Source organism: Hemitrygon akajei, chromosome 7, assembly GCF_048418815.1.
Source record: "Hemitrygon akajei chromosome 7, sHemAka1.3, whole genome shotgun sequence".
Taxonomy (NCBI): domain Eukaryota; kingdom Metazoa; phylum Chordata; class Chondrichthyes; order Myliobatiformes; family Dasyatidae; genus Hemitrygon; species Hemitrygon akajei.
In genome coordinates, this window is record NC_133130.1 from 177,871,403 (window position 1) to 177,897,181 (window position 25,779).

Consider the following 25,779-nt stretch of genomic DNA (forward strand, 5'->3'; position numbering starts at 1 on the left):
TGTACAGCTGCTTGTTAATGCAAATATCTAATCAGCCAATCATGTGTCAGAAACTCCATGCATAAAAGCATGCTGACATGATCAAGAGATTCAGATATTGTTCAGACCAAACATCATGTCTCCATGTTCATGAAGGGATGACGAGACAATGATTTGGGGTTTAGAAATTACTTTGGAAATTGGCAAGTTATGGCCTGATGAAAATCTAACACAGACCCATATTTTTTCAAATGATTTCTCCCCCCGTTCCCCCCTTTTAAAATTAACAGCAGTATCCAGGTCATTAATAATAAAGCTGGTTATTAACATTGTAAGTGAACAGAGATCCAAACTTGACATTAGTTTTCTGTTGTAGTGACCCCTTCATTATTTTTTTCAGTCAAGGAAGCATCTTCTTTAAGATGTTTGGGTCAACACATTTCTAAGCTTCTCCCTTCTGTTTGGGAAGCATGAGCTTGTGTTCTGATGAGTGCCAACTAGCCGGGCAAGCAGAGAAATTATCTGTACATAAGCAAACTGAAGGTGTACTTTCACAGTGTGGTGAAGCTACTGTCCATCTCGGGTGTTATTAGACGACAGTGTACCATCACTTGTGCTATTTCTCTGTGTGAAATCCCTTTAAAATATAAATTGGTTTTTAGGCTTGCTGTTGTAAATTATAGCTATAAACAATCTTTCATGAGTATGTGTGGCTATGGATAAAATAGCTGCTAGATTGTTTGAACATTTGACACAGCTCAGCAGTCAACTTGTGCCAAGCTGTACAACGAGGCTTTGTGACACAATTACTGACCATTGGGTTGGCTTATCTAGCTTCTTCTTTAAGCTCTGCCACTTTTCTGTTTTTTTTTTGTGTGTGTTAAACTTGTAATGTTGGCCACATCCCTTATTCTGTGGCTTTTGCACCAAACTCCTGCTACAGCTGGGAAACAGTATCCCACCCAATCTGCCAGCTGAAACTCAACCACAGAATGTCCTTTATTTTCTTTGAAGTTGATTTAAAACATTTGATACTCGCTTTGGACCTAAGGGGGGATTGGCAGTTAGCCTCCTCTCTCATTGCTCCGGTGGCTTTTAGCTGAAAGCTGTGTGAAAGCAAACCTGTAGATAACACACCACCCATTTTACTCAGCCAAATATACACTCAGTGGCCACTTTATTAGCTACAGGAGTGGAGTTCCGTGTGGTCTTCTGCTGTTGTAGCCCATCCAGTTCAAGGTTTGACATGTTGTGCATTCAGAGGTGCTCTTCTGCACACCACTGTTGTAGCACGTGATTATTTGTGTTAGTGTTGCTTTCCTGTCAGTTTGAACCAGTCTGGCCATTCTCGTATGACCTCTCTCATTAACAAAGCATCTTGACTCTCAGAACTGCTGCTCTCTGGATGTTTTTTTTGTTTTCACATGATTCTCTGTAATATCTAGAGACTGTTGTGCGTGAAAATCCCAGGAGATCAGCAGTTTCTGAGATACTCAAACCACCCCATCTGGCACCAACAGTCATTCACTTAGATCACAATTCTTCCCATTCTGATGTTTGGTCTGAACAACAACTGAACCTCTTGACCACATCTACAAGCTTTTATGCATTGAGTTGCTGCCACATGGTCGACCTAATAGATACTTGTATTAACGAGGTGTATAGGTGTACCGTAGCCACTGAGTGTAAACCTGGCCTAAGAAGAGGAAGAGTTAAAGTAAAGAATTATTTGCATTACATAAAAAAGTTTTCTGACTGGGGTAAACCTTTATCTTCAGCAACCACAGCTGAAGAACAGACCTTGGACAATTCCCCATCTAAGGCATCACTCCAAGATTGAGGATGACTTACTTTCATTCTTGTTCTTTAGATTCTGAGGTGATTGAGCAAGGTAATGTGGGTGTCTCTAAGCTACCACAGATGGGGCAAGAGATGTCCATGGATCAGGTGATCAGGTAGTTTATGAAATGGTGTACTCCTTCCTTCATTTACTATGGGTTTCCACCTACTCCTGGCCAATGGTCTCAAGGTTCTAAGTCCATCTGATCTGCCCTTCTCCACTTCAAATGGTCTTGGGCCAGGGATGAGTCAGTGGGAATGTTACATATTTTCAAGGAGACTTTGATTTTTTTCCCAGCTGGTAATATTCTCCCATGAAGGAACTCAGAATAGAGTGTACACTTCATGGTCAGTTGTTATACATAGGATTGATGTGGTCTGCCCAACAGTAATTAGGATCTCAGTGCTGGGGAGAATGGCTTGGGAGAGGTCACTGATATTTATACACTTAACTTTCTAATCGATTTGGAGGAGACAGTGCTGGTTCCTCTTGTAAATATGTCTCAGACTCTAATAATAAGGCAAACATCACTGCTGCTCACAAAAAGTGCTGGAGTTGAGATCCAGACCTTCACATATCTTTCCTTTCCACCAAAGGCTGTGCGATGATGGAAGGGCGATGGTGAGTTTCACAATCAGTGTCTGTCTTTGCTGAGAGAGCTTTCCCTGGATATGGGAGATGGTACATACACACAGTCTATCAGTTACACCTGTCCACCTGCTTGTTAATGCAAATATCTAATCAGCCAATCATGTGGCAGCAACACAATGCATCAAAGCATGCAGACATGGTCAGGAGGTTGAGTTGCTGTCAGACCAAACATCAGAACGGGGAAGAAATGTGATCTAACTGGCCTCGACCATGGGATAATTTTCGATGCAAGACAGGGTGGGGTTTGAGTATCTCAGAAACTGTTGATTTCCCGGGATTTTTGTGCACACTAGTCTCTAGAGATTATAGGGAATTGTGCAACAAATGAGAAACACATCCAATGAGCTGAAGTTCTGTGGAATAAAAGCACCTTGTTAATGAGAGAGGTCAGAGGAGAATGGCCAGAATAGTTCAAACTGACAGAATAACCAACGCATTACAACAGCAGTGTGCAGAAGAGCATCTCTGAATGCAGAACAATTTGAACCTTGAAATGGATGGGCTACAGCAACAGAGAGGTAACTAGGTACACGAGGTAACTAATAAAGTGGCCATTGAGCATACTTTCAGGTCTTGCACGGGAGGAACACATCGGTAGGAAAATTGGTTTTGTAGATGCTGAGAGGAAGCTCCATCCTCTCATATGCTTCGGTTAACAGATCAATGTTGCTTCAGATTAAGATTCGGATTTATTTATCACGTACATTGAAACATACAGTGAAATGGGATGTTTGTGTTAACACCCAACACACCTAAGGATATACTGTGGGTAGCCAGCAAGTGTTGCCACACATTCTGGTGCCAACTTAGCAATGCCCACAATGCTTGGCAGAACAACACAGAACACAACAAGCAACAAAATAACAACAGCAAAACAAGCCCTGTTCCTCCCTCCCACCCACTCACACACATGGACAGTCCTCCAACTCAAAAGTAGGTCTCTGAGCCTCCAATCTTCAAGCTTCAGTCATCAGGCGTTGACTTCAGGATTTCTGATCGATTTTCAGGCTTTGATCTTTAGTAGGGACCCCCAGTCTAGCCAATGACCTCCTACTAGACCTCCTACTCTTGGCTTGAACTCTGGGCACACTGACTGACCAGCCCTCACATCTCCTTGTGCCTCTTACTCACATGGATATCCAGTTCTGGGACCCAATTCAGCTTTTAAACATGTAGAAACACAAATGCCATGTGCCCAGAAACTCAACCACCTGAGTTGGGGTGAACTTGGTTCTGAAATGGAAGCAATTAGGCTTGAACAGTTTCCCAGTTTTCCTGTAAATTAGTTTGGCTCCATTGGGAAGCATTCAGAGCGGAGGTATGGCATTGTGGCAAGAAAGATTTTTTAAATTGTTAGGTAATGACAAAACATTCCTTGGCATTCGTCTGCACTGGGATTGGGTCTATTGTAGACCTGATGGTTAAGATCATGGTTTGCACATTTGTTTTATTTATTTACAGATACAGCAACCCCAACAACCCCCAATTTAACTCTAACTTAATCATGGGACAATTCACAATGACCAGTTAACCTACTAACTGGTATCTCTCTGGACTGTGGGAGGAAACTGGAGCACCCGGAGAAAACACGTGCATTCCACGGGGCGACGTTCAAGCTCATGACAAGGACACCATGATTGAACTCCAAACTCCAGCACCCGAAGCCGTTAAAGTGGCAAATATTCATGATGCAGCTTGCTTTGAGAAGGATATTCCATTGTTGGTCCCAGTTGACAGAGCCAAAGCTTTCAGTGAGGTCAACACAGCTCAAGTAAAGTGTGGTGTGGCTCCTTGCATTTTCCCTGGAATTGCTCCACAGCGAAGATAAAGTTCTCTGCGCCTTCAGATGGATGGAATCCTTGCTGTAGCTTGAAGAACAGCTATCTAGCCACTGCGGACAAGACAGTTGAGGAGGACCCTGATGGTAATGTTCCCTGTGACAGAGAGCAGGGAGAACCCTCTGTAGCTGCCTCAGTCAATTTGTCTCCTATCTTGAAGATGACAACATCTCCAAGGTCCCTTGGAATATCTTCCTCTGCTGAGATATGGGTGATAACACTTTGGATCTGTGACTGAAATCATCCACTGCTCGTGTTAGGATTTCTGTTTCTAAGGTTATATCTTTACTTGGAGAATGGCTTCGTCCGTTTCTCATCAGATAGGGATGGCAGCTAGGATGGGCCAAATAGGCTGCTGTGGGATCAGATGTCTATGTCAAAGTAAAATTTGTTATCGAAGTATATATTACAATATACAACCTTGAGATTTATTTTCTTGCAGGCATTTACAGGAAAATAAAAAAATATAATAGAATTTGCGAAAAATGACATAAACAAAGACTAACCAACAACTAATGTGCAAAAGAATCAAATAGTGCAAATAAAATATAAATAACACTGAGAAAATAAGTTGTAGACTCCTTGAAGTTCAAAGTTCAAAGTAAATTTTCTATCAAAGTACGTATGTATTACCATGTACTATCCTGAGGTTCATTTTCTCTGGGTAATAGCTGGTGACATATATGTACTTTGATAATAAATTTACTTCAAATTTTGAACTTGAAAGTTGTGGAACCATTTCAGAGTTGTGGTGAGGTACGCATGTCAAGGACAAAGTTGCAGTTATGGAGGTCTTGCCAGTGTTCCTATTAGTGGGTGCTATCTGCATCCCTGCCCTTCACAGGTTCACCCCCCATCCTATCTCTCACTGGGGTGGGACACAGACACAGACGGACTTACATGTCAAGGCTCATAAGTTACAAGTTTTCTGCTGGACTCTGGCCTTCAGGTTCCTCTGTTGCTGTTTCCTTTCCCTTAAGATGTGGTAGAACTTTAAATCCAGAGAACAGTACTTGAGTTAAATAACTCCTGGATTTCCTGATTCTCATCGTCAAAACGAATTATCCTTGGGAGAGAAGCAAAGAATCTCTGCACGTGTGAATTATGGTGGGGTTGGGGCTGTCCAGAACATGGTACCAGGTACGCATCCTCCTGTGTGTTCCTTGTGGCAACATTTCTGTTGAAACTATTGTTTTTGAGGCAGATAGATGGGAATACAGAGTAGTTTAGGAGGTAGTCTGTATAGCCACAATCAGTACCATGGCTTGGGTGAGGCAGACATCTTTGTAGTCTCTCTACAGATGCCAGTGACTGGACTGAGGTATTGCCATGGGGTCTTGTACTTTTCTCTCTGATGACAAGAGCATGCTCCTAGCAATTTGCCAGAGAAAGGAGTGGAACAGCTTTCCCTTGCTGGAGGGTTGCTTCTTTTCCCACCTTGTAGATCTAGTTCAAGGTGGAACAAGATAACAACAGATCAGATTCTACTGCAAGCATGTTATTGTCCTGGAAGTCACATGGAAAAAAAAGGTTGAACAATGCAGAAATCAAGCTTCTCTCCAATGATATGCACTTACTACAAAGTATCAGAATCAGAATCAGGTTTAATATCTCTGTCATTTGTTGTGAAATTTGTTGTTTTGCAGCAGCTGTACACTGCAATACATGATAATAAAAAACTATACATTACAATAATAAGTACACACACACATAGATATACCCTGTATGTATGTGCGTGTGTGTGTATATATTTATACTTATATTGTGTATATTTATATATATAAATAAATGTAAATATACATCAGCACTAGACTTCAAGGCGAATGGTCCTGAGTTTGAGTCTGGCCAATTCCTTGCATGCTTTCCATCTGTAGAGGGCTGAGACTCATAAAGAACAGCCAGATGCTGAAGAAACGGGAAAAAAGCCGCCTGATGCGCCATAAGGCAGAAAGGGACTATATATATATATATATATATATATATATATAAAGTTAAATAAGTAGTGCAAAAAGAGAGGGCAAAAATAGTGAGAAAGTGTCCTGGATTATGAGGAATCCTTAATAATCGGGTGCCATCTTTCTGAGGCATTGCCTTTTGAAGGTGTCCTCAATGCTATGCAGGCTAGTGCCCATGATGGAGCTGGCTACATTTATAACTTTCAGCAGCTTTTCACAATCCTGTGTAATGGCCCCTCCATACCAAGTGGTGGTGCAACCTGTTAGAATGCTCCCCACGGTACCTCTGTAGAAATTTTCTAGTGTCTTTGGTGACATAAGACCTTAAGACGGTATAGCTGATCCATTTTCCCAATTTCTTGCCTTCTCCCTGTATCCCTTCATGCCTTGACTAATCAAGAGACTATCAACCTCTCCCTTAAATATAGCCAATGACTTGGCTTCCACAGCTGTCTGTGGCAACAAATTCCAGTTTCACCACTCTCTGGCTGAAGAAAGTCCTCCTCATCTCCATTCTAAAAGGATGCCTCTCTATTCTGAGGCTGTGTCCTCTGGTCCTAAACTCCCCCACCATAGGAAACATCCTCTCAGCAACCACTCTGTTGAGGCCTCTCAGTCTTTGATAAGTTTCAATGAGAGACCCCCTCATTCTTCTCAATTCCAGTGAGTATGAGCTGCTCTAAAAAGCCTTCTTGTAGGCATTCTAGAAATTCCCCCTCTTGGGATCCAGCACGAAACTGATTTTCCCCAATCTAGCTGCATATTGAAATCCCTCATGACTATTGTAACACTGCCCTTTTGACATGCATTTTCTGTCTCCTTCGACCACATCCTTACTACTGTTTGGGGGTCAGTATATAACTCTCAATAAGGTCTTTTTACCCTTGCAGTTCCTTAGCTCTACCCACAATGATTCACTATCTTCCGATCCTAAATCACCTCATTGTAATGATTCAATTTCAATCTTTTTCCAGCAGAGCCACACCAAACCCCTCCGCCTATCACCCTGTCCTTTCGATACAATGTGTATCCTTCGATGTTAAGCTCCCAGCTATAATCATCTTTCAGCCACGATTCAGTGATCCCAAAACATCATACATGCGATCAGTATCTGTGCTACGTTCCTCTAACTTATTCTGTTTACAAATATAACACCTTCAGTCCTGTACTCACCCTTTTTGATTTTGTCCACCTTTTACATTGCAGCTCATCCTGTTCACTGCAATTTTGCTCATCAGCCACTCCTTGCTAGCAGTTTCACTACACATTGCCTCTGTTTGTAAACTAACTACCTCATCTTCAGCACAATCACTCCAGTTCCCAACCCCCTGCCAAATTAGTTTAAACCCTTCCAAACAGCTCTAGCAAACCTCCCCACATAAGGTATTGGTTTCCCTCAGGTTCAGGTATCAGCTGTCCCTTTTGTACAAGGTCACATCTTACCCAGAAGAGAGCCCAATGATCCATAAATCTGAAGCCCTGACCCCTGCACCAGTTCCTCAGCTACACTTTCACCTGCCAAATCATCTTATTCTTACCCTCACTTGTGTGTGGCATGGGCAACAATCCAGGGATTACTGCCTTGGAGGTCCTGTTTTCAGCTTTCTACCTAGCTCCCTAAAATCTCTCTTCAGGACCACTTCACCTTCTCTACATGCGTCATTGGTGCCAATATGTACCGTGACTTCAGGCTGCTCATCCTCCCCCTTTAGAATGCCATGGACCCGATCTGAGGCATCCCTGACCATGGCACCTGGGAGGCAACATATCACCTGGGTGTTTCTATTTCTATCACATCCAGAGAATGCCATTTCTGTTCCTCTGACTATGGAAGGTGCAGATGTGCTTATCCGAGAGACTGCAGGTCTCCCAGAAGTCATACATCTCACACACTGCCTGCCTCTGGAGCCATTCTCACTGCACTACTAGTTTGTCTCCTCAAACTCCTAATTAATTTTAGCTGCTGTCATGCCTCTGTTGTAATTTTAACTGCATCATTATGTTGGGGCCAGGACAGATCTTTAGAGATGTTGACACTCAAGAACTTGAAACTGCTCACCTTTTCACTGCTGATCCCTCCGTGAGGACTGGTGTGTGTTCCCTTGACTTCCCCTTCCTGAAGTCCACAATCAATTCCTTGGTCTTACTGATGATGAGTACACTGTTGTTCTTGCAACACCACTCAACCAGCTGATCTATCTCACTCCCTTATGCCTTGTCACAATTTGAAATTCTGCCAACAATAGTTGTGTTGTCAGCAAATTTATCGATGCCATTTGAGCTGTGCCCAGCCACACAGTCGTAGGTGTAGAGAGAGTAGAGCAGTGGGCTAAACATGCATTCTGATGTGTCAGGGAGTACAAGGTGCTATTTCCAGTCTGCACGGTCTATGATCTCCCAATGAGGAAGTCAAGGAACCATCTGCAGAGGGAGGTACAGAGGCCCAGGGTTGGACATGTTCATTAGAACTGAGAAAATGATTGTGTTAAATGCTGAGCTGTAGTTAATAAACAGCAGCCTGATGTAGGTATTATTATTATCCAGGTGATACAAGGCCGATTGTAGAGACAGTGAGCTTGCATCTACTGTAGACCTATTGTGGCAATAGGCAAATTACAGCAGGTCCAGGCCCTTGCTTAGGCAGGAGTTGATTCTAGCCATAACCAACCTCTGAAAGTACTTCATCACAGCAGGTGTGAGTGCAAATGGGTGATGGTCATTGAGGCAGCTCACCCCGGTCTTCTTGGGCACTGGTATGATTGTCATTCCTTTTGTAGCAGGAGGGAACCTCCGACTGCAACAGGGAGAGATTGAAGATATCCTTGAACACGCCTGCCAGTTGGTTGGCATAGGTGTTCAAAGCCCTACCAGGTACACATTCAGGGCCTGATGGCTTGTGAGGGTTTATCCTCATGAAAGATATTCTATCACCCTACACTGTTATGATTGTATATGTGGTATACCAGCAGAGAATGACACCAAACTAAAATTGGTGCCACATCATACATATAAAATATGATTACTTGTTATATCTGTTTTAGTTTTTTTATATTTTTATTTGACACTTTCACTGCACACAAATGATGATTAAACCATTGAAAACAAGACAATTATATCCAGGGGTAAGACAGTACACCTGAAACAATAACTCTGCTATTGGTCCTCAGACTGAATGCAACTAACCTACAAAAACATTACAAATAATACACGGAAGAGTTAGAAATGAGCCGAAAATGTTTTGCTATGTTATCCCTGCTCACCAGCTGGGTTACCTGCACTAGCTACCTTATTGTTTGCAGACACATAACGGCCATTGGCATAAGTCACATGGGCATTGTAACATATAATAATCAATATTGGGATCATCTTGAGCTGTTACCTAACAGGCTTTAATTGATTTCAGCAAATTATCATAATGTTTCTGAGAAGATGGCACAATCTTGGAATTTTGAACAAAGTTTGTACTTTTTTACCTCCCAGAATTTCAGCATTGAGAGAGTAATGGCGTGCCTAATGAATGACCTTACATAAGGCTCATACCCATGATAAGCTAAGATGGAAGCATTCATTCTCTCCCTGCCGAGGCTGTCAATGGGTCCAAGTTCATTTTACCTCTGAGTGTTACCAGAATCAAAATGTTTTACCTTTAAAATATGGTTAGGAGACGTTGTCTTTAGTCAGAGTATTGATTATTGTTTAATTTTCCAAATATAGTCTTGTTAGTCTTCTTCCTCTACTCTATTGGAATGTTATATTGATCAGAATTTCCTAGTGGACTAGTTCATCAGAACTTCAGTTTGTTTTACAATGTACACATTCCCTTCAGCAACAACTGGTTCAACAAATAAAGTCTCTTCTGTAGGGAGGGGCTATCTAATGGCTTATATAAGGGCATAATTTTAAGGTGATTGTAGGGAAGTATGAGCAGGGTGTCAGAGGTAGATTTTTTTTACAGAGAGAATAGTGGATGTGTGGATTACACTGCCAAGTGTGATGGTAGAGACAGATACGTTAGGGACATAGAGGCAGATGCATTCGGGACATAATGCAACACGGATTCCATTCCACTGGAGCTTTTATATTCTCCTTGCAACCCAATGAGTTTCCTCCAGGTGCTCCAGTTTGCTCGCATAGTAGGTTAATTGGACATATGGGTGTAATTGGATGGTGTAGGCTGGAAGGGCCTTTTACCATGTTGTATCTCTAAATAAAATAAAATTTAAAAGACTCTTACATGGAAGAAAGAAACTATGGGCTATATGGGAGGTCAGCATGAGAATGATCTTGGAGTAGGATAAAAGGTAGGCATAACATCATGAGCTAAAGTAGGACCAGTACCCTGCTGTACTGTTCTACCTTAATTTACAGACAAACTCTATGTAATCAGATAACTAAAGAATAAATTTAATGCTTATTAAGACAATTACATATTTCAAATATTTGCAGCATGCACATTAAAATCTATTTATTTGCAAGTTGAAGAAAGTAGTTAGTCAAAGGCATAGACACCTTGCCCATTGGGACCGCTCCTTGCTGCAGAATCCAGGTAGTGAGCTTTCAAGGCTGCCTTACGAGCTTCAGCACTTCGGAATGTATCAAGGTGAGGTCCAATCTGCACAAAAAAAACAATACATCAAAGACATGTGATTGGTCAATTTGAAAAGAAATTATCTCCCTCCCCTTTCTCGATATCCATTTCTGACACCTCCCTCCCCCTTCTCGATCTCTCTGTCTCTATCTCTGGAGACAGTTTACCTACTGATACCTTTTATAAGCCCATTGATTCTCATAGCTACTTGGACTATACCTCTTCCCACTTGTAAAAATGTCATCCCCTTCTCTCAATTCTTCTGTCTCTGCTGCATCTGCTCTCAGAATTTCATTCCAGAACTAATGAGAGGTCCTCCTTCTTCAAAGAAAGGGGCTTTTCTTCCTCCACCATTAATGCTGCCCTCACTCGCATCTCTTCCATTTCACACATGTCTGCCCTCACCCGATCCTCCTGCCAACCCATGAGGGATAGGATTCCACTTGCCCTCACCTACCACCCCATCAGGTTTCATGTCCAGCACACAATTCTACGTAACTTCCACTATCTCCAATGGGATCCCACCACCATGCACATTTTTCCCTCTTCCACTTCCCAATTTCCACAGGGATTGCTCCTTCCACGACTCTCTTGTCCAATTAACCCTCCCCACTGATCTCTCTCCTGCTACTTCTCCTTGCAAATGGAACAAGTACCACACTTGCCCCTACACCTCCTCCCTCAGTACCATTCAGGACCCCAAACAGTCCTTCCGGGTGAGGCAACAGTTCACCTGTGAGTTTACTGAGGTCCGGTGCTCCTGGTGTGGCCTCCCATATATGAGACCCAACGTACATTGAGAGACTGCTTCGATAACCACCTACACTCTGTCTGCCAGAAAAAGCAGGATCTCCTGGGTTCCACCCATTTCAATTATACTTCCCACTCCCATCCGACATGTCAGTCCATAGCCTCCACTACTGCTGGAATGAGTCCACACTCAGGTTGGAGGAGCAACACCAATCTAATGGCACGAACATCGATTTCTCAAACTTCTTGTAATTGCCCCTCCCTTCTCCTTCATAATTCCCCTGTCTCACTTTATCTCCTTACTTGCCCCTCACCTCCCTCTGGTGCTCCTCGCCCTTCCCTTTCTTCCATGACTTTCTGTCCTCTCCTATCAGATTCCTCCTTCTCCAGCCCTTTACCACTTTCACCAATTGACTTCCAGCTCTTTTCTTCACTCCCTTCCCCTCCCAGTTTCACCTATCACCTACCACCTTGTACCTTGTCCTTTCCACCTCCACCTTCTTACTCTAACTTCTGATCTAATTTTTCCAGTCTTGATGAAGGGTCTCAACCCAAAACATCGACTGTTTACTCTTTTTCATAGATGCTACCTGACCTGCTGAGTTCCTCCAGCATTCTGTATGTTTTACAATGATCTTTAATTTCCTGCTTGATAACTTAAGAATAGTTTCCATGACCTAGAGCACTTAAAACAATTTATACAACCCCAGTACCAATGTTATGATTTCACATTTAACTTTACAAACTGAAGTATTTTAGTGAACAGAAATTGTTAGTAGCATAGATTCAGATAACACAAACACCAGGTTTATGAATCTATTTTTTAGGTTCATGATATCTTTTAATAAAGACTAAGTAAAAAATCTTCAATTCTTCACTTTAAGACTTTGATACTATTTCTTTTGAATTATAATTTTTCTCTGTTCTCCATTTGTAAAACTATAAATTGTGGGTTGTTTGTCACATTTTCCATTTCTTCATTCATAAGTGTGACAGAAATTCAATGAAATGATGCAAGTTGCATCGAAAAGCATGTGGCAAGGAAATAAAAAGAATGAAAAACACACAGGTTGGTTTGACTGTAAGGGTTACATTGTTCCATTGAAGGGACCAGAAAACCAAATAATGCATTCAAACAGAAAATAGGAATAAATTACACAAAATTGAAAAGAGCATTAAGTAAGTTTTGTGCTTTTATGAGAAGGATAACATCTCAATGCCTGTAAGGGAGGTCATTTTAAAGTAACAAAACAAGTTAAAGTATTGCACCCAGGGTACAATACTAACAAAGTATTGCGCCAGTGGCCTGGGATGGTAATGTTTGGCTTCCAAAAATACAACCATCTTATTTTTCAGGCCAATGAATGAGTGTCCACCATTTCCATTCCTCCCAGTATTCCACGGATTCCCTAGTGGAATACTCCAGCTGAAATGCGCCTTCGTTGCTAAGGGAACTTCTCTATCCAATAATACTCTTGGAACCAGAATGTGGCCCTGGAGAACTAAGCATTGCTGTGTAGGAGTCACCTGCGGAAACTCTTAGTTTGACTTCTTCCCTAATGATGTTGATAAGGCGGTAAACAACCCGGTTAGATTTTTGGCTGTATACGGATGCGAGTGATCTTTTATGTAGTCATATAGATCGCAGTGTCATAATGGTGCTGTGCATACTTTTTCTGTTAGGCATCACTGTGCAAGGCCTACAGGTTGTGTGTATACATGGTGCTCAACTGTTACTCTCTGTCAGAAAGAATGAAGCTAATTCATTTGATACTGCTGTCCACTTCGGGAAGAAACTAAAGTGGATGTCATTTTGTTCAAAACCAAAACAGTGCAGATGCTGCAAGTCTGAAATTAAAATAGAAATGCTGGAAGTACATTTCAGGACAAGCAGCAAGTGTGGAAAGAAAAATGTTAGTGTTTCAGATCAATGATCTTTTATCAGAATTCATTTATTGCTACTGACATTGACACTTGAAAAGCCCTTTATCTAGTAAAGAATGTTTCTTGCTGGAATTTATGTTTAATGCAAGCCTCCTCATATATTTTAAGTAGAGTTTTTGCTTGAAATCCTTATTGAATTTATTATTCACATACACTGCAATTGGATCCTTGACTTCCCAACATGAAGACCACAATAAATGCGGATCAGAAATGACATCTCCACCTCGCTGACAATCAACACTGGCACACCACAAGGATGTGGGCTTAGCCTATTGCTCTACTCTCTCTACACCCATGACTGTGTGGCTAGGCATAGCTCAAATGCCATCTATACATTTGCTGATGATACAACCATTGTTATCAGAATTTCAAATGGTGATGAAAGGGTTTACAGGAGTGAGATATACCAGTTAGTTGAGTAGTGTCACAGCAACAACCTTGTACTCAATGTCAGCAAGACCAAAGAGCTGATTGTGAACTTCAGGAAGGGTAAGATGAGGGAACACAAACCAATCCTCAGTGAGGGATCAGAAGTGGAGGGAATGAGCAATTTCAAGTCCTTGTGTGTCATTATCTCTGAGGACCTAACCTGGACTCAACATATTGATACAGCTATAAAGAAGGCAAGACAGTGGCTATATTTCATTAGGAGGATGAAGACATTTGGTATGTCAACTAAAACAGTTGAAAGCTTCTAAAATCTACCGTGGAGAGCATTCTGACTGGCTGCATCATCGTCTGGTATAGATGGGGGGGGGGGCTACTGCACAAGATCAAAATAAGTTGCAGATTCTTGTAAAATTAGTCAGCTCCATCATGGGTACTAGCCTCCACAGTATCCAAGACATCTTCAAGAAGTAGTGTCTTGGGAAGGCAGCGTCTATCATTAAGTATCCCTATCACCCAGGACAAGACCGCTTCTCATTATTACCATTAGAAAGGAGGTATAGAAGTCTGAAGGCACACACTTAATGATTCAGGACAGCTTCTTCCCCTCTGCCATCCAATTTCTAAATGGACATTGAACCCATGAACACTACCTCACCACTTTATTTCTTTTTTTGCATTACTTATTTTAACTTAACTATTTGATAGACATTTATATATCTATTAAGTATACATATTTAATGCAACTCAGTTTAAAAAATATTTATGATTTATTTCGTTGTACTGCTGCCATAAAGTTAATAAATTTCACAACATACGCCGGTGATACGAAATCTGATTCTGATTGTGATTCTGATTCTGATTCAGTATACTTTCGACACTAATCCACAGCTAGAAACAATTTATCTACATCTACTGTATCAAACCTCTTTATAATTTAAAAAATATCAAGTACCGGTAGTTTACATCCCTTTATCACTCCTTTTCATGAGAAATCTGCCCAGCCTAATGGTTATAACTGACTTATAATTGATTAATAACATATAAAACAGTTGACAATGAGTTCTGTTCTGGTTCTGCAGGCTTTGCAAGCTGTAAAACTCATAGTTTTATCTTTTATCTTCAACTTTTATCTTTCAGTTGCTGATTCTGCCTTTTCTTAATTCTGCAAATCTCTGGAACGTCTAAATAATTATAATCTCCAGAGCACAGAAGTATCATTCTCCTGTTCCAATATTTATTTTGGAATTCCAGTGAATACATAATAATCCTAAGAGTGTAAGAAAACTATTAAGTTTCCATCAATCTTTGACAATTCAAGGAACTTACAAACTATCTATGAGAGTTTAGGAATCTTGAGATCTCTACTGCTAAAACTGTGAAATTTGTGTTTTTATCTTTGCAAGTTTAAAAACCCTTGTCATATTTTAAAATAATTGACTTAGCCCCTGAAATGCTGCAGTCAACAGGGTTATGGACTAACAGCTGAAAAGTAGGATTAGTTTATAGTCTATCAGGGTGTTTGGTTGCACATGGAAAATTTGTTTAAAAATTGCTGTGGATGTTTTTCTAAAATAAAACAGAAGTACACTTTCAAGTTGAAGACCCTTCATCAGAACTCTCTCTTTCCCAGTTCTGATGAAGGGTCTACAACCTGAAACGTTAACTCTAATTTTCTTTCCACTGATGCTGCCTGACCTGCTGAGTGATTCTAACAATTCTGTGTTTATATAATGCTGTTCACAATCTCTGGATTGTCTAGGATCCTTTTAGCCAAACAAGAGTCCTTTCTAACTGAAATCATTGTTATAACATTGGAGTTAATTTAGAATGGAATGAGCAAACATTTCTGAAATGTAATGCATCCAATAAAATTTGGACCCAGGAAGAGAAATATTCCAAATTGGCTCTCACTCATTATCAGGTCCTTTGTGTGACATCGTCCGAGAGATGCCTTTACAACATTGTCCTTGGCTATTCAGGTTGTAGCAGTAACAGGACTGACAGATAGAATAGCCAGCAAGAAGACATTACACCTTGTTTACAATCACTAATTGCATTCTTCTATTGTGTTCCCACCACCCACCCACCCACCAAAGACAGGAAGAATTGCAGTCACAGACCACTGATAATCCAGCATGGTCCATCATACAGAAAAAAAACAAACAAAAGGAAAAATTATCAACAATTCTCAAGAGCTGCTGACAACTTGTTAAAAATAATCACACCCACAAAACCTATTATAGTTACAGTCTTGTTCAGCAAGTGGTCCAGATTTGTGTCAGAAAACGTCACAAATACAGAGCCACTCTTATCACCAGTATTCCCTGCTGTGTACACCATCTGCCACTATGTGTTGTTAGTTTTATAATATATCCATGAAAAACTAAAACTATAAGTTCCATTTCTAGGTGGACTATAGCAAAGATATATTTGTTTCTTTTACTTCACTCTTCTCCACCATTGCATGAAAAAGCAGCATTTGGACAAGCACTTTAAAAAAAACTGATGGAGAGGCTGCAACAGTTACTTTTTTGATATAGAAATGCTCTGCAAAAATATGCACAAGGAGCCTGGATGCAAATTACTTAGAAACACATCACTCTACTACTTGACAGAATATAATGAGAATCACTAAATCTTTTATAAGGTCAACACTCCTCTTCCCAAGCAGCTGTCAAACAAAGAAATTCAGCAAAACCAAACTTCCATCGCCTCATTAAACTCAGCAGCCACGGACGACATGTTCCGCCATCAATACAAGTTGTTTTGTGTCAGTAATTTGCAGTAAAAGTCTGATCGAGGGCCTGTGGAGACTGGGGAATCGTTAGCGCTCCAGGAGCGGCTCTGCTCCTAATTGGAAGCATTGGGCATTATCAACTGAGGATTTTCCTGGATCCCTGACAGCTACCGGTGCTGGAATGATTGCCCACTTGTCAGTGTAAAAGACCATTAAAAACAAACAATTTTTCTTTAATTGGAGGCTTGCGCTCGGAGCCCAGGTGAGAAGCCTCATCACTTTCTTTGGGCCTATTGATGATTATGGCTTACTTCAAAATCTGTCTAACAAAATTGAAAGGGTTTTCTTCTCACACTGGAAAGTGTTTTCAATATGACTACAAAAAGCTTGGCAGGTGATTTATATTTTTTTCCTACAGCCTGCAAGGCCGTGATTAACTATCTGTATGTTCATACCACAACTAGAATTGTTAGGCTTCAAAACTGATCAGTGTTATTGAGGCATGCTCACCAAAATGAGGCGGGTTGATTCTATAGCTGGCTTCATGAGCCAAACGGAGGATTACTGAATTGACCCTAAGTCTAAAACAGGGCCCTTGGGTAGAAGGTCTCTTCAGTTGGCTTGTGCACCTTGACACCCAATGCCTTCATAGTGAGTCAAACAGGTGAAGAATGTATCATTTTGACTGAAATGCCAAATTTTCTAGCTTTAATCATTCCAGTGAAATTAACCAAAAACTTGTAAAGATTAAATGATGCTGATTCCAATGTGGAGTTCATTTTTTATATCCAACCAAATTCCATTCCCTGCAGCTGATATTTTTGGACCAGTGCCAGCCACCGTACAAAATTAAAGAGTGATTCTAGTGTCAAGGTGTAAAGGAATGTTAAAATGCTATTACTTTGAGAAAATTATGCAGAAGGCAGGTAAGCAAATTTACTGTTGTCAAGAAAGATTGACATCAAAAATTAGATGCCTAAGACACCAGTTGCTATTGTTAGAGTGTGCTTTGTAAATTCCATAATTGGAAAACTAACAAGTAACAGGTAGTTGCAGTTAAGTGGTGTACAAGCATGAATGTTTATGAGTGGGGTAAAGATGCTGGTTTTACAATTCATGATAATAATCCCTTTCAAGCTCAATGAAAATGCTACAGGATCAGTCCAAAACCACATTAGTGACACATACATTCTAGATGTTTTATTTCCAGCTGACAATTGGCATCTCATTCCAAGTGTAAGCTTGTTAGTAATGTTCAAAGAAAATCAAGGTTCTCAATGAAATTGGATATTGCCATTTTGGAGCAGAAAATGTGAAGGAAAATCAGCAGATCAGGCAGCATTTGTGTAGAGAGAAACAAGACTTAAATTCTGTTTCTCTCTCCCCAGATGCTGCATGATGTGCTTTGATCTAGCATTTTCTGTTTTATTTCAGATTTCCACTACCTGCAATGTTTTACTTTTTGCCATTTTGTCATTGATTGCATCAGCTACCAGAGAGGCCAAACACAGGCAAATGGGATTACCTTGGATGGGGATCCTCTATCAGCATGGAGCAGATGGGCTGAAGGGCCTGCTTCTCTGCTGTATGTCAGTATAAGAATCTGATCATATTATTTACAGCGCAAGAAGGAAAGTCAGTGAAATCAATTAGATCAGAAGCTGTAACAGGAACCAATCAGATTTAATGATAGCTATCATCTATCATTGCTTTTTGGGCCAGAGGTTGAAAAATAAAGTTACAGAAGCCTTAGGTGCCATTCCACCAGGTCAGGAACAGTTATTACCCTAAAACCATCAGATCTTTGAACTGGCACAGATAATTTCATTCACCACTACTCAGAACTGATGCTATGATCTGTAGACTCATTGTCAAGGACTCCTTACAACTCATTCTCAATATTATTTTTTATTTGCAGTTTGTCTTCTTTTGCACATTGGTTTGTTTGTCAGTCTTTGTCTATTTATGTAGACAGCTTAAATGGTTCAGCACAGACTAGATGGGCTGAAGAGCCTGCTTCAGTGATTTAGTTTTCTGTGATTTTATGTATATTTGTTTTTGCAAAATTCTATTGTATTTCTTTTTTCCTATAGATGTTTGCAAGAAAATTCAGCTCAGGTAATATATGGTAACATATACGGTACATACTTTAAGAATAAGTTTACTTTGAACTTTAAAAGATGATTGATTTTACATGTAAGTTGATTGATATCCTTATTGCATATTTCTAAAACTGCAACTTTGGTAGATTTCCTTCATTTTATAGTTGCTTTAGTGCATAAGGGTGGCACAGTTGCACAGATAATGGAATCGCTAGCTAACAGTGGTAGAAATCCAGCTTCACTTGGATGCTGTCTGAGTGGAATTTGCATGCTCTTCTTGTGGTTCTGGACCAAGGCAAATGGATACTGACTGTGTTACAGGTTGTTTTGTTGCTACTGATAAATAGTCTTTGTAACTAAAACTTTTAAGAAATGGTTATGACATTCTCCAACACTTTGAAAGGCATGTTAAAGTGGTGTGTGTAGGTAACCCTGCCAGTTTTGTGAGTCCCCAAATGTTATGCTTATAGCAATCTAATTCCCCTCACTTATGTCTCTGTGACCCAGACTCCCTCACATTTAGTTATTGAGATACAGCATGGAATAGCCCCTACACGAGGAAATCTGCAGATGCTGGAAATTCAAGCAACACACACAAAATGCTGGTGGAACACAGCAGGCCAGGCAGCACCTATAGGAAGAAGTACAGTTGACGTTTTGGGCTGAGACCCTTTGCCAGGACTAATGGAAAGAAGAGATAGTAAGAGATTTGAAAGTGGGGGGGGGGGAATCCGAAATTATAGGAGAAGACAGGAGGGGGAGGGATGAAGCTAAGAGCTGGAAAGTTGATTGGCAAAAGGGATACAGAGCTGGAGAAGGGAGAGGTTCGTGGGACGGGAGGCCTGGGGAGAAAGAAATGGGGAGGGGAGCACCAGAGGAAGATGGAGAGCAGGCATGGACTGATTGTGAGAGGGACACAGAGAGAAAAAAGGGGAAAAACAATAAATAAATAGATAGAAAGATAGATAAATAAATAAATAAAAATACACACATAAATAAATAAATAGAATGAATGAAAAATAATAAATAAATAAAGATAGATAAGGGATGGGTAAGAAGGGGAGGAGGGACATTAACGGAAGTTAGAGAAATCAATGTTCATGCCATCAGGTTGGAGGCTACCTAGACGGAATATAAGGTGTTGTTCCTCCAACCTGAGTCTGGCTTCATCTTGACAGTAGAGGAGGCCATGGATTGACTTATCAGAATGGGAATGGGATGTGGAATTAAAATGTGTGACCACTGGGAGATCCTGCTTCCTCTGGGACAGAGCATAGGTGTTCAGCGAAATGGTCTCCCATCGGAACACCTAGGTTTCACTGAACACCTACGCAATTTCTGTTTTAATTTAGTTATCCTGAAATAATCTTGGTTCTTTGAACTCAATAACAGTTCTTTTCCTGACGCTCCTCTTATCCTCCTCCATGTGTAGTCACAGGCTTCTCTCTATTTATTGCCACCTCATATTTTCAGTACTCAGTTTATTTTATCTTTGAAAGCTGCTCCTGTCTTTAAATGGTTCATCATGTCCAAATGAAAGTCCTACTTCCCCATCAGCCTACCAGTGAGTTGTTACTCTAAAGCAGGGGTTCCCAATCTTTGTTATGCCATGGTTCCTATCATTAACCAAGGAGTCTATAGACCCCAGGTTGGGAACTTCTGCTCTAAAGGCATGTAAATTTCATTTGATTTTTCAAACAATCCATCACCTCGAGAACAATACCTAACCAATGATTGCTAGCATTGGTTTTCTCACTGGTAATCACATTGCATGTAGAACATACATCAGCAACATGGTGAAGAATCAACTGTTGTTTCCTAAGCCTGTGATTTTGGCCATATAATTTATCTCTTCCATTTTTAAAGGTCACTTTGTTGGCCTAACTTAGAATAGACTTTTCTATCACAGTCCAAATGAAAGTCCAAAGTCCAATGAACAAAAAATCTACTGAACCCAGATCTGAAATTATTAATTGAGCTAACAATTAGCATTGATGAAAGAATTAGCTGCTTCCAATTATGCCCGAGGAATAGTTTTCCAGCTACTTTGCTTGTTATCCCAGCTCTGATCTTATTGCCCCAGACTCTTCCACCAACAGGAAAAGCTTCTCTGGATCAATACTATCAATTCCTTTCAAACACCAGTTGTAACCTTTTACATCCCAGGGAATATACTGTAAGCTTAGTTTATCTATCCTCAGAGCCTAACACCAGAAATTCTGATAAGATATTGTTGAATCTACATTGCATCCACTAAGGGCAATAAGGTCCTGTCCCAGAACCATATGCATTATAACCTGAGCTTTGTTTAGCTGTAGTTTTAAGCTGGAGGTCTAAAGGCTAGGGGAATCAATCTGCTTCTGAACTTGGAATATTTTAAGATTTGCACAAGTTTCATACTTGGATCCATATCTATTATTTTGCTTTTGGGATATCAAAGCTTTGATTACAGAACCAAGAATCAGCTGTTGAAGCCAATTTGCCTGGTATGACTAGTTTTGGTCCTTGATACTCTTGACTACTTTTCCCTGACACCCTTTGGAATACATGGGGATAATTTTCTATGTTAAAGGCAGTCTATAAATAAAATTGTAATTACAAAGAATTATACCAAAAATATAAAACCCTTCCAATTTATTGGATGCTGTCTTCCAAGTTCCTAACTATTCATGCATAACATTATTCCCTTTTCTTCAAGTTACCCACTTTAATCATATGTTGACACAGTCCCTGCTACAACTCTCTGGGCAATATGTTCCATTCTTTATTCCCTCTCACCTGGCTTCACCTATCACCCACCTGCCTGTACTCCTTCCACTCTCCCCACCTTATTATTCTGTTTTTATCCCCCTTCCTTTCCAATCTTCATGAGGGGTCTCAGCCTGAAACATCGACTGTTTATTCCCCTTCATAGGTACTGGCTGACCCAACATTTTGTGTGTGTTATTCCTTGTTCTAATACTTGTTTTGTTGTTTTTGATCCTGCATTTCTGTCCTCTTGTTCTAGACCCACCCACCTCACCCCACCATTTATTGAAAACATTCTTGTTAGAAATCCAACTTTGCTCAATGATGCACTCTGCTTTGCCTTTTAATACTAATGCATTGATGAGCTGATATTATTACATAGCATATTCAGAAATTGGGAATGAAGTTACAGGCATCCATTTGCATTCAATACATTGCATCCCTCTTAGTCTTAAACTTCTCAATCAATTCATCCTTAATTGCATCTATTCTACAGAAACAGTACCAAATTTACAATTTCTATCAATTTTTTATAATACAACATAGCAAGCTGATTAATTTAGACTGTTTTTGATATTGTCTCAATGTACTGCTGTAAAGCTCGAAGTCCACACAGTTTTCTTGTTGTTTGTGAATTTTGACACCACTATCTTTAACATCATATTCATATTATGATTCTTCAATATGAATTGTGTTTCTGCTACAGAATTGTGTGAGACACTGCCACACATTTCCCAAGGCACTGTAAAGCTACTACAATATACCTCTATACTACCAATCCTATTTAAAACTCTTCCCTATTTTCACATCCTTTACTGTTAATTATTGTTGCTGTTTAGACATAGCAATCAACATTCATTATGTCCCTACAGTCCTTTTGCAGCAGATTAGTACAGTTTATTATACCCTAATTCAACTAATTAGTGAGGTTGTCTCATGTAGACTTTTACTGATAATCACAGGCATTTCAAGTCCTATCATGAAAGGCCAAGTTAAATCTTAAAGGAAATATTTTGTCTCCAAGCTGGTTATTGGATTAATTAAGTCATCAAAAATCATATCATATCTCAGTGGGAATTTTAGTGATGAACTATTGATTTAAATCTTCATTTTAATTCAACTACCACTAAGAAGTTCTTGTCAAATGAAAAAGGTGATGGTCTTTTCTTATTGATTCTAATTATTGCAGTTAAAAATATTTAAGTTCTTAACAGGGATAAAAAGGAACATCAAGGAAGTAACAAAATAAATTGATGAAGGTAGTGCGGTGGATGTGATAGATATGGATTTTAGTAAGGCATTTAACAAGGATCCCCATGTTAGGCTCAGTTAGAAACCAGGAGACACAGGAACCAGCAAAACATGGCTGTGCGAATTCGGAATTGGCTTGTCCAAAGAAGGCAGAGAATGATAGTAGATGGAGCAAAGCATATCCTGCCTGGAGGTCGTTTACACAGAATCTGTTCTAGGACTTTTATAAATGACTTTAGATGAGGAAGTAGAAGGGTGGGTTACTAAGTTTTCAAAAGACAAAAAGGTTTGTGGTGTTGTGGACAGTGCAGAAGGCTGTCATAGGTTACAACTGGACTTGGACAGAATGCAGAAGTGGGCCGAGAGGTGGCAGATGAAGTTCAATCTGGTAAAGTGTGAGTGATACAATTTGGAAAGTCGAAATTGAAGACAGAGTACAGGATTGATGGCAGGATTCTTAGCAGAGGGACCTTGGAGATCACATCCATAGATCCTTCAATGTTTCAAGTCAGTACTCACCAGTGAAGGATGGTTAAGGAGGCATATAGTGTGTTGGCCTTCAGTAATTGGGGATAGAGTTCAAGAACTACAAAGTAAAGTTGCAGTTCTATAAAACTCTGGTTAAACCACACTTGTTGTATTATATTTAGTTCTAGTTATAGGACTAGAATAGAATAGAATAGAATAGAATAGAATAGAATAGTTATAATCCTCATTATAGGAAGGATGTGGAAGTTCTAGAGAGGGTGCAGAGGAGATTTACCAGGATGCTGCCTGGATTAGAGAACACATCTTATGAGGAAAGACTGAAAAAACTAAGGCTTTTCTTTTTTGGAGCAAAATAGGATGAGTAGACCTGATAGAGGTGTAGAAGATGCTAAGAGGCATAATAGAGTGGACAACCAGCACCTTTTTCCTAAAGTGGCAATGGCTAACATGAGAGGACATAGTTTTAAAGTGATTTGAGGAAAGCATGGGGGTGGGGGGGGGGGTAGTCCATAAGACCATATGACATAGCAGCAGATTTAGGCCCTTGAGCCCATCTCTCCACCATTCAATCATGGCTGATTTTCTTTTCCTCTCAACCCCATTCTCCTGCCTTCTCCTTGTAACCTCTGACACCCTTAATAAAACTAGCACTGACCTGAGCCCATCCCCAGCCTGTGTCTACTCCCCCAGGATAGGAACCGAGGACGTCAAAGAAGAACATCCAGACATAGTTTTTTTTTTATACAGAGAGTGGTAGGTGCATGGAATGTGCTGCTGAATGTGGTGATGGAGGCAGATACATTAGAAATAATTAAGAGGCTCTTAGATAGGCATATGGATGAAAGAAAAATGGAGGTCTAAGGAAGAGGGAAGGGTTAGATTAATCTTGGTGTAATTTAAAAGGTCAGCACAAAATTGTGGGTAAAAGTACCTGTACTGTGCTGTTCTGTGTCATTAAACATTAAAATAATCCTGTAAAACTACTTTGTCAGAAGAAAAATCTACAAAATATAAATAGCTCTCAGCATTTTTATGGGTAAACTGGTAATAGCTGACCTGCTAAATTGTATGCATAAGCGTGGAACAGAAATCTATCTGGTCTTGTTTAAAAGTGTCATCATTAATTAAATCACAGGCTAATTAGACCAACATGAAGGAAGTGATGCCTTGCAGGTACAAAAATGGATCAGTTTTGTAGACATGCTTCCTTTTGTTTTGAACTCAAGATGAATGAGAACTACAGTAACAAGAAAATCTACTTTTATAGGAGTTTTAGTAACCAGTTCGAAGTGCTCAACTGGAGTTTTAGCCATAAAAATAAATTTGTTCTGCTGACGATTGATGTAAAATATTTGCTCTGTTTATCTTCCCACAGCTGCGGCCTGACCTGCTGAGTATTTCCAATATTTTTTGTTTCACGTTAGATTTCTGACCCATGCAGTTTTGTTTTGATTTTCACATTTATTTGTTTTAATGGTGCAAGGAACTTTATTACTTAATGGCTGTCGGTTAGAAATATCTGAAAATCTAATTGGATCTTTAGGAAATAGAACATAGAACAGAAACAGAAACACTGCACAGAAATAGGCCCTCTGCCCACAACGTTGTGCCAAACCAGCTAAAAAGTAAATTTAAAAAACCCAAAAACTAATCCCTCCTACCTACACAATGTCCATACCCCTCCATTTTCCTCATATTCATGTACTTATCCAAATGTCTCTTAAAAGCCTCTAATGTATTTGCCTTGACCACCATACCAGGCTCACATCCAGGCATCCATGACTCTTTCACATCCTCTTTGAACCTATCCCCTCTGACCTTCAATGCATGCCCTCTAGTATAAAGACGTTTCTACCCTGGAAGTAAGATTCTCCTTGTCCACTCTATCTCTGCCTCTCATAATCTTATAAACCTCCAAAACATCTCCCCTCAGGTTCTGCCACTCCAGAGTAAACAACCCAAGTTTGTCCTCCCCCTCATGATAGCACATGCCCTCTAATCCAAGCAACATCTAGTAAACCTCTTCTGCACCCTCTCCAAAGCCTCAACATCCTTCCTGTAGTGGGCAACCAGAACTGTATGTAATACTCCAGATGTGGCCTAACCAGAGTTTTATAAAGTTGCAACATTATAATATTATGGACCTCAAGATCTCTCTGCTCAGCAACACAGTTAAGGGTCTTGTCCTTAACAGTGTACTGTCTCCTTGCATTTGCCCAACCGAGGTGCAACACCTCACATTTATCTGGGTTAAACTCCACCTGCCATTTCTCTGCCCATATCTGCAAGTGATCTATACCACACTGCATTCTTTGCTCGTCTTCTGCACTACCCACAACTCCACCAATCTTGGTATCATCTGCAAACTTAGACCTACATTTTCATCCAGGTCATTTACATACATCACAAACAGCAGAGGTCTCAGCACAGATCCCATTCTATGAAGATAACTTTATTTTCACAGAATGACAGGTGATCAGAAACCTCCCAAAGTGCTCTACAAGACAATTTCAAAAA

The 25,779-nt window shown here is 40.2% G+C and overlaps 1 protein-coding gene across 2 annotated transcripts in view; it reads right to left on the minus strand.

Annotated features, from left to right (window-relative positions):
- Positions 1–9,329: 9,329 nt before the first annotated feature.
- The window catches only part of cfap77 (cilia and flagella associated protein 77), a 148,609-nt gene continuing 132,159 nt past the window's right edge, over positions 9,330–25,779 (minus strand). Inside the window, exons 7-8 of one of the 2 annotated variants that reach the window (XM_073052702.1) lie at positions 10,773–10,875; positions 9,330–10,466 (exon numbers count right to left, since the gene is read on the minus strand). In XM_073052702.1, coding sequence (XP_072908803.1) covers positions 10,402–10,466; positions 10,773–10,875 — 168 coding nt within the window. In that variant the 3' untranslated portion in view covers positions 9,330–10,401. Of the gene's footprint in view, positions 10,876–25,779 lie in introns of both variants that reach the window. The other variant, XM_073052703.1, reaches the window with a different exon arrangement.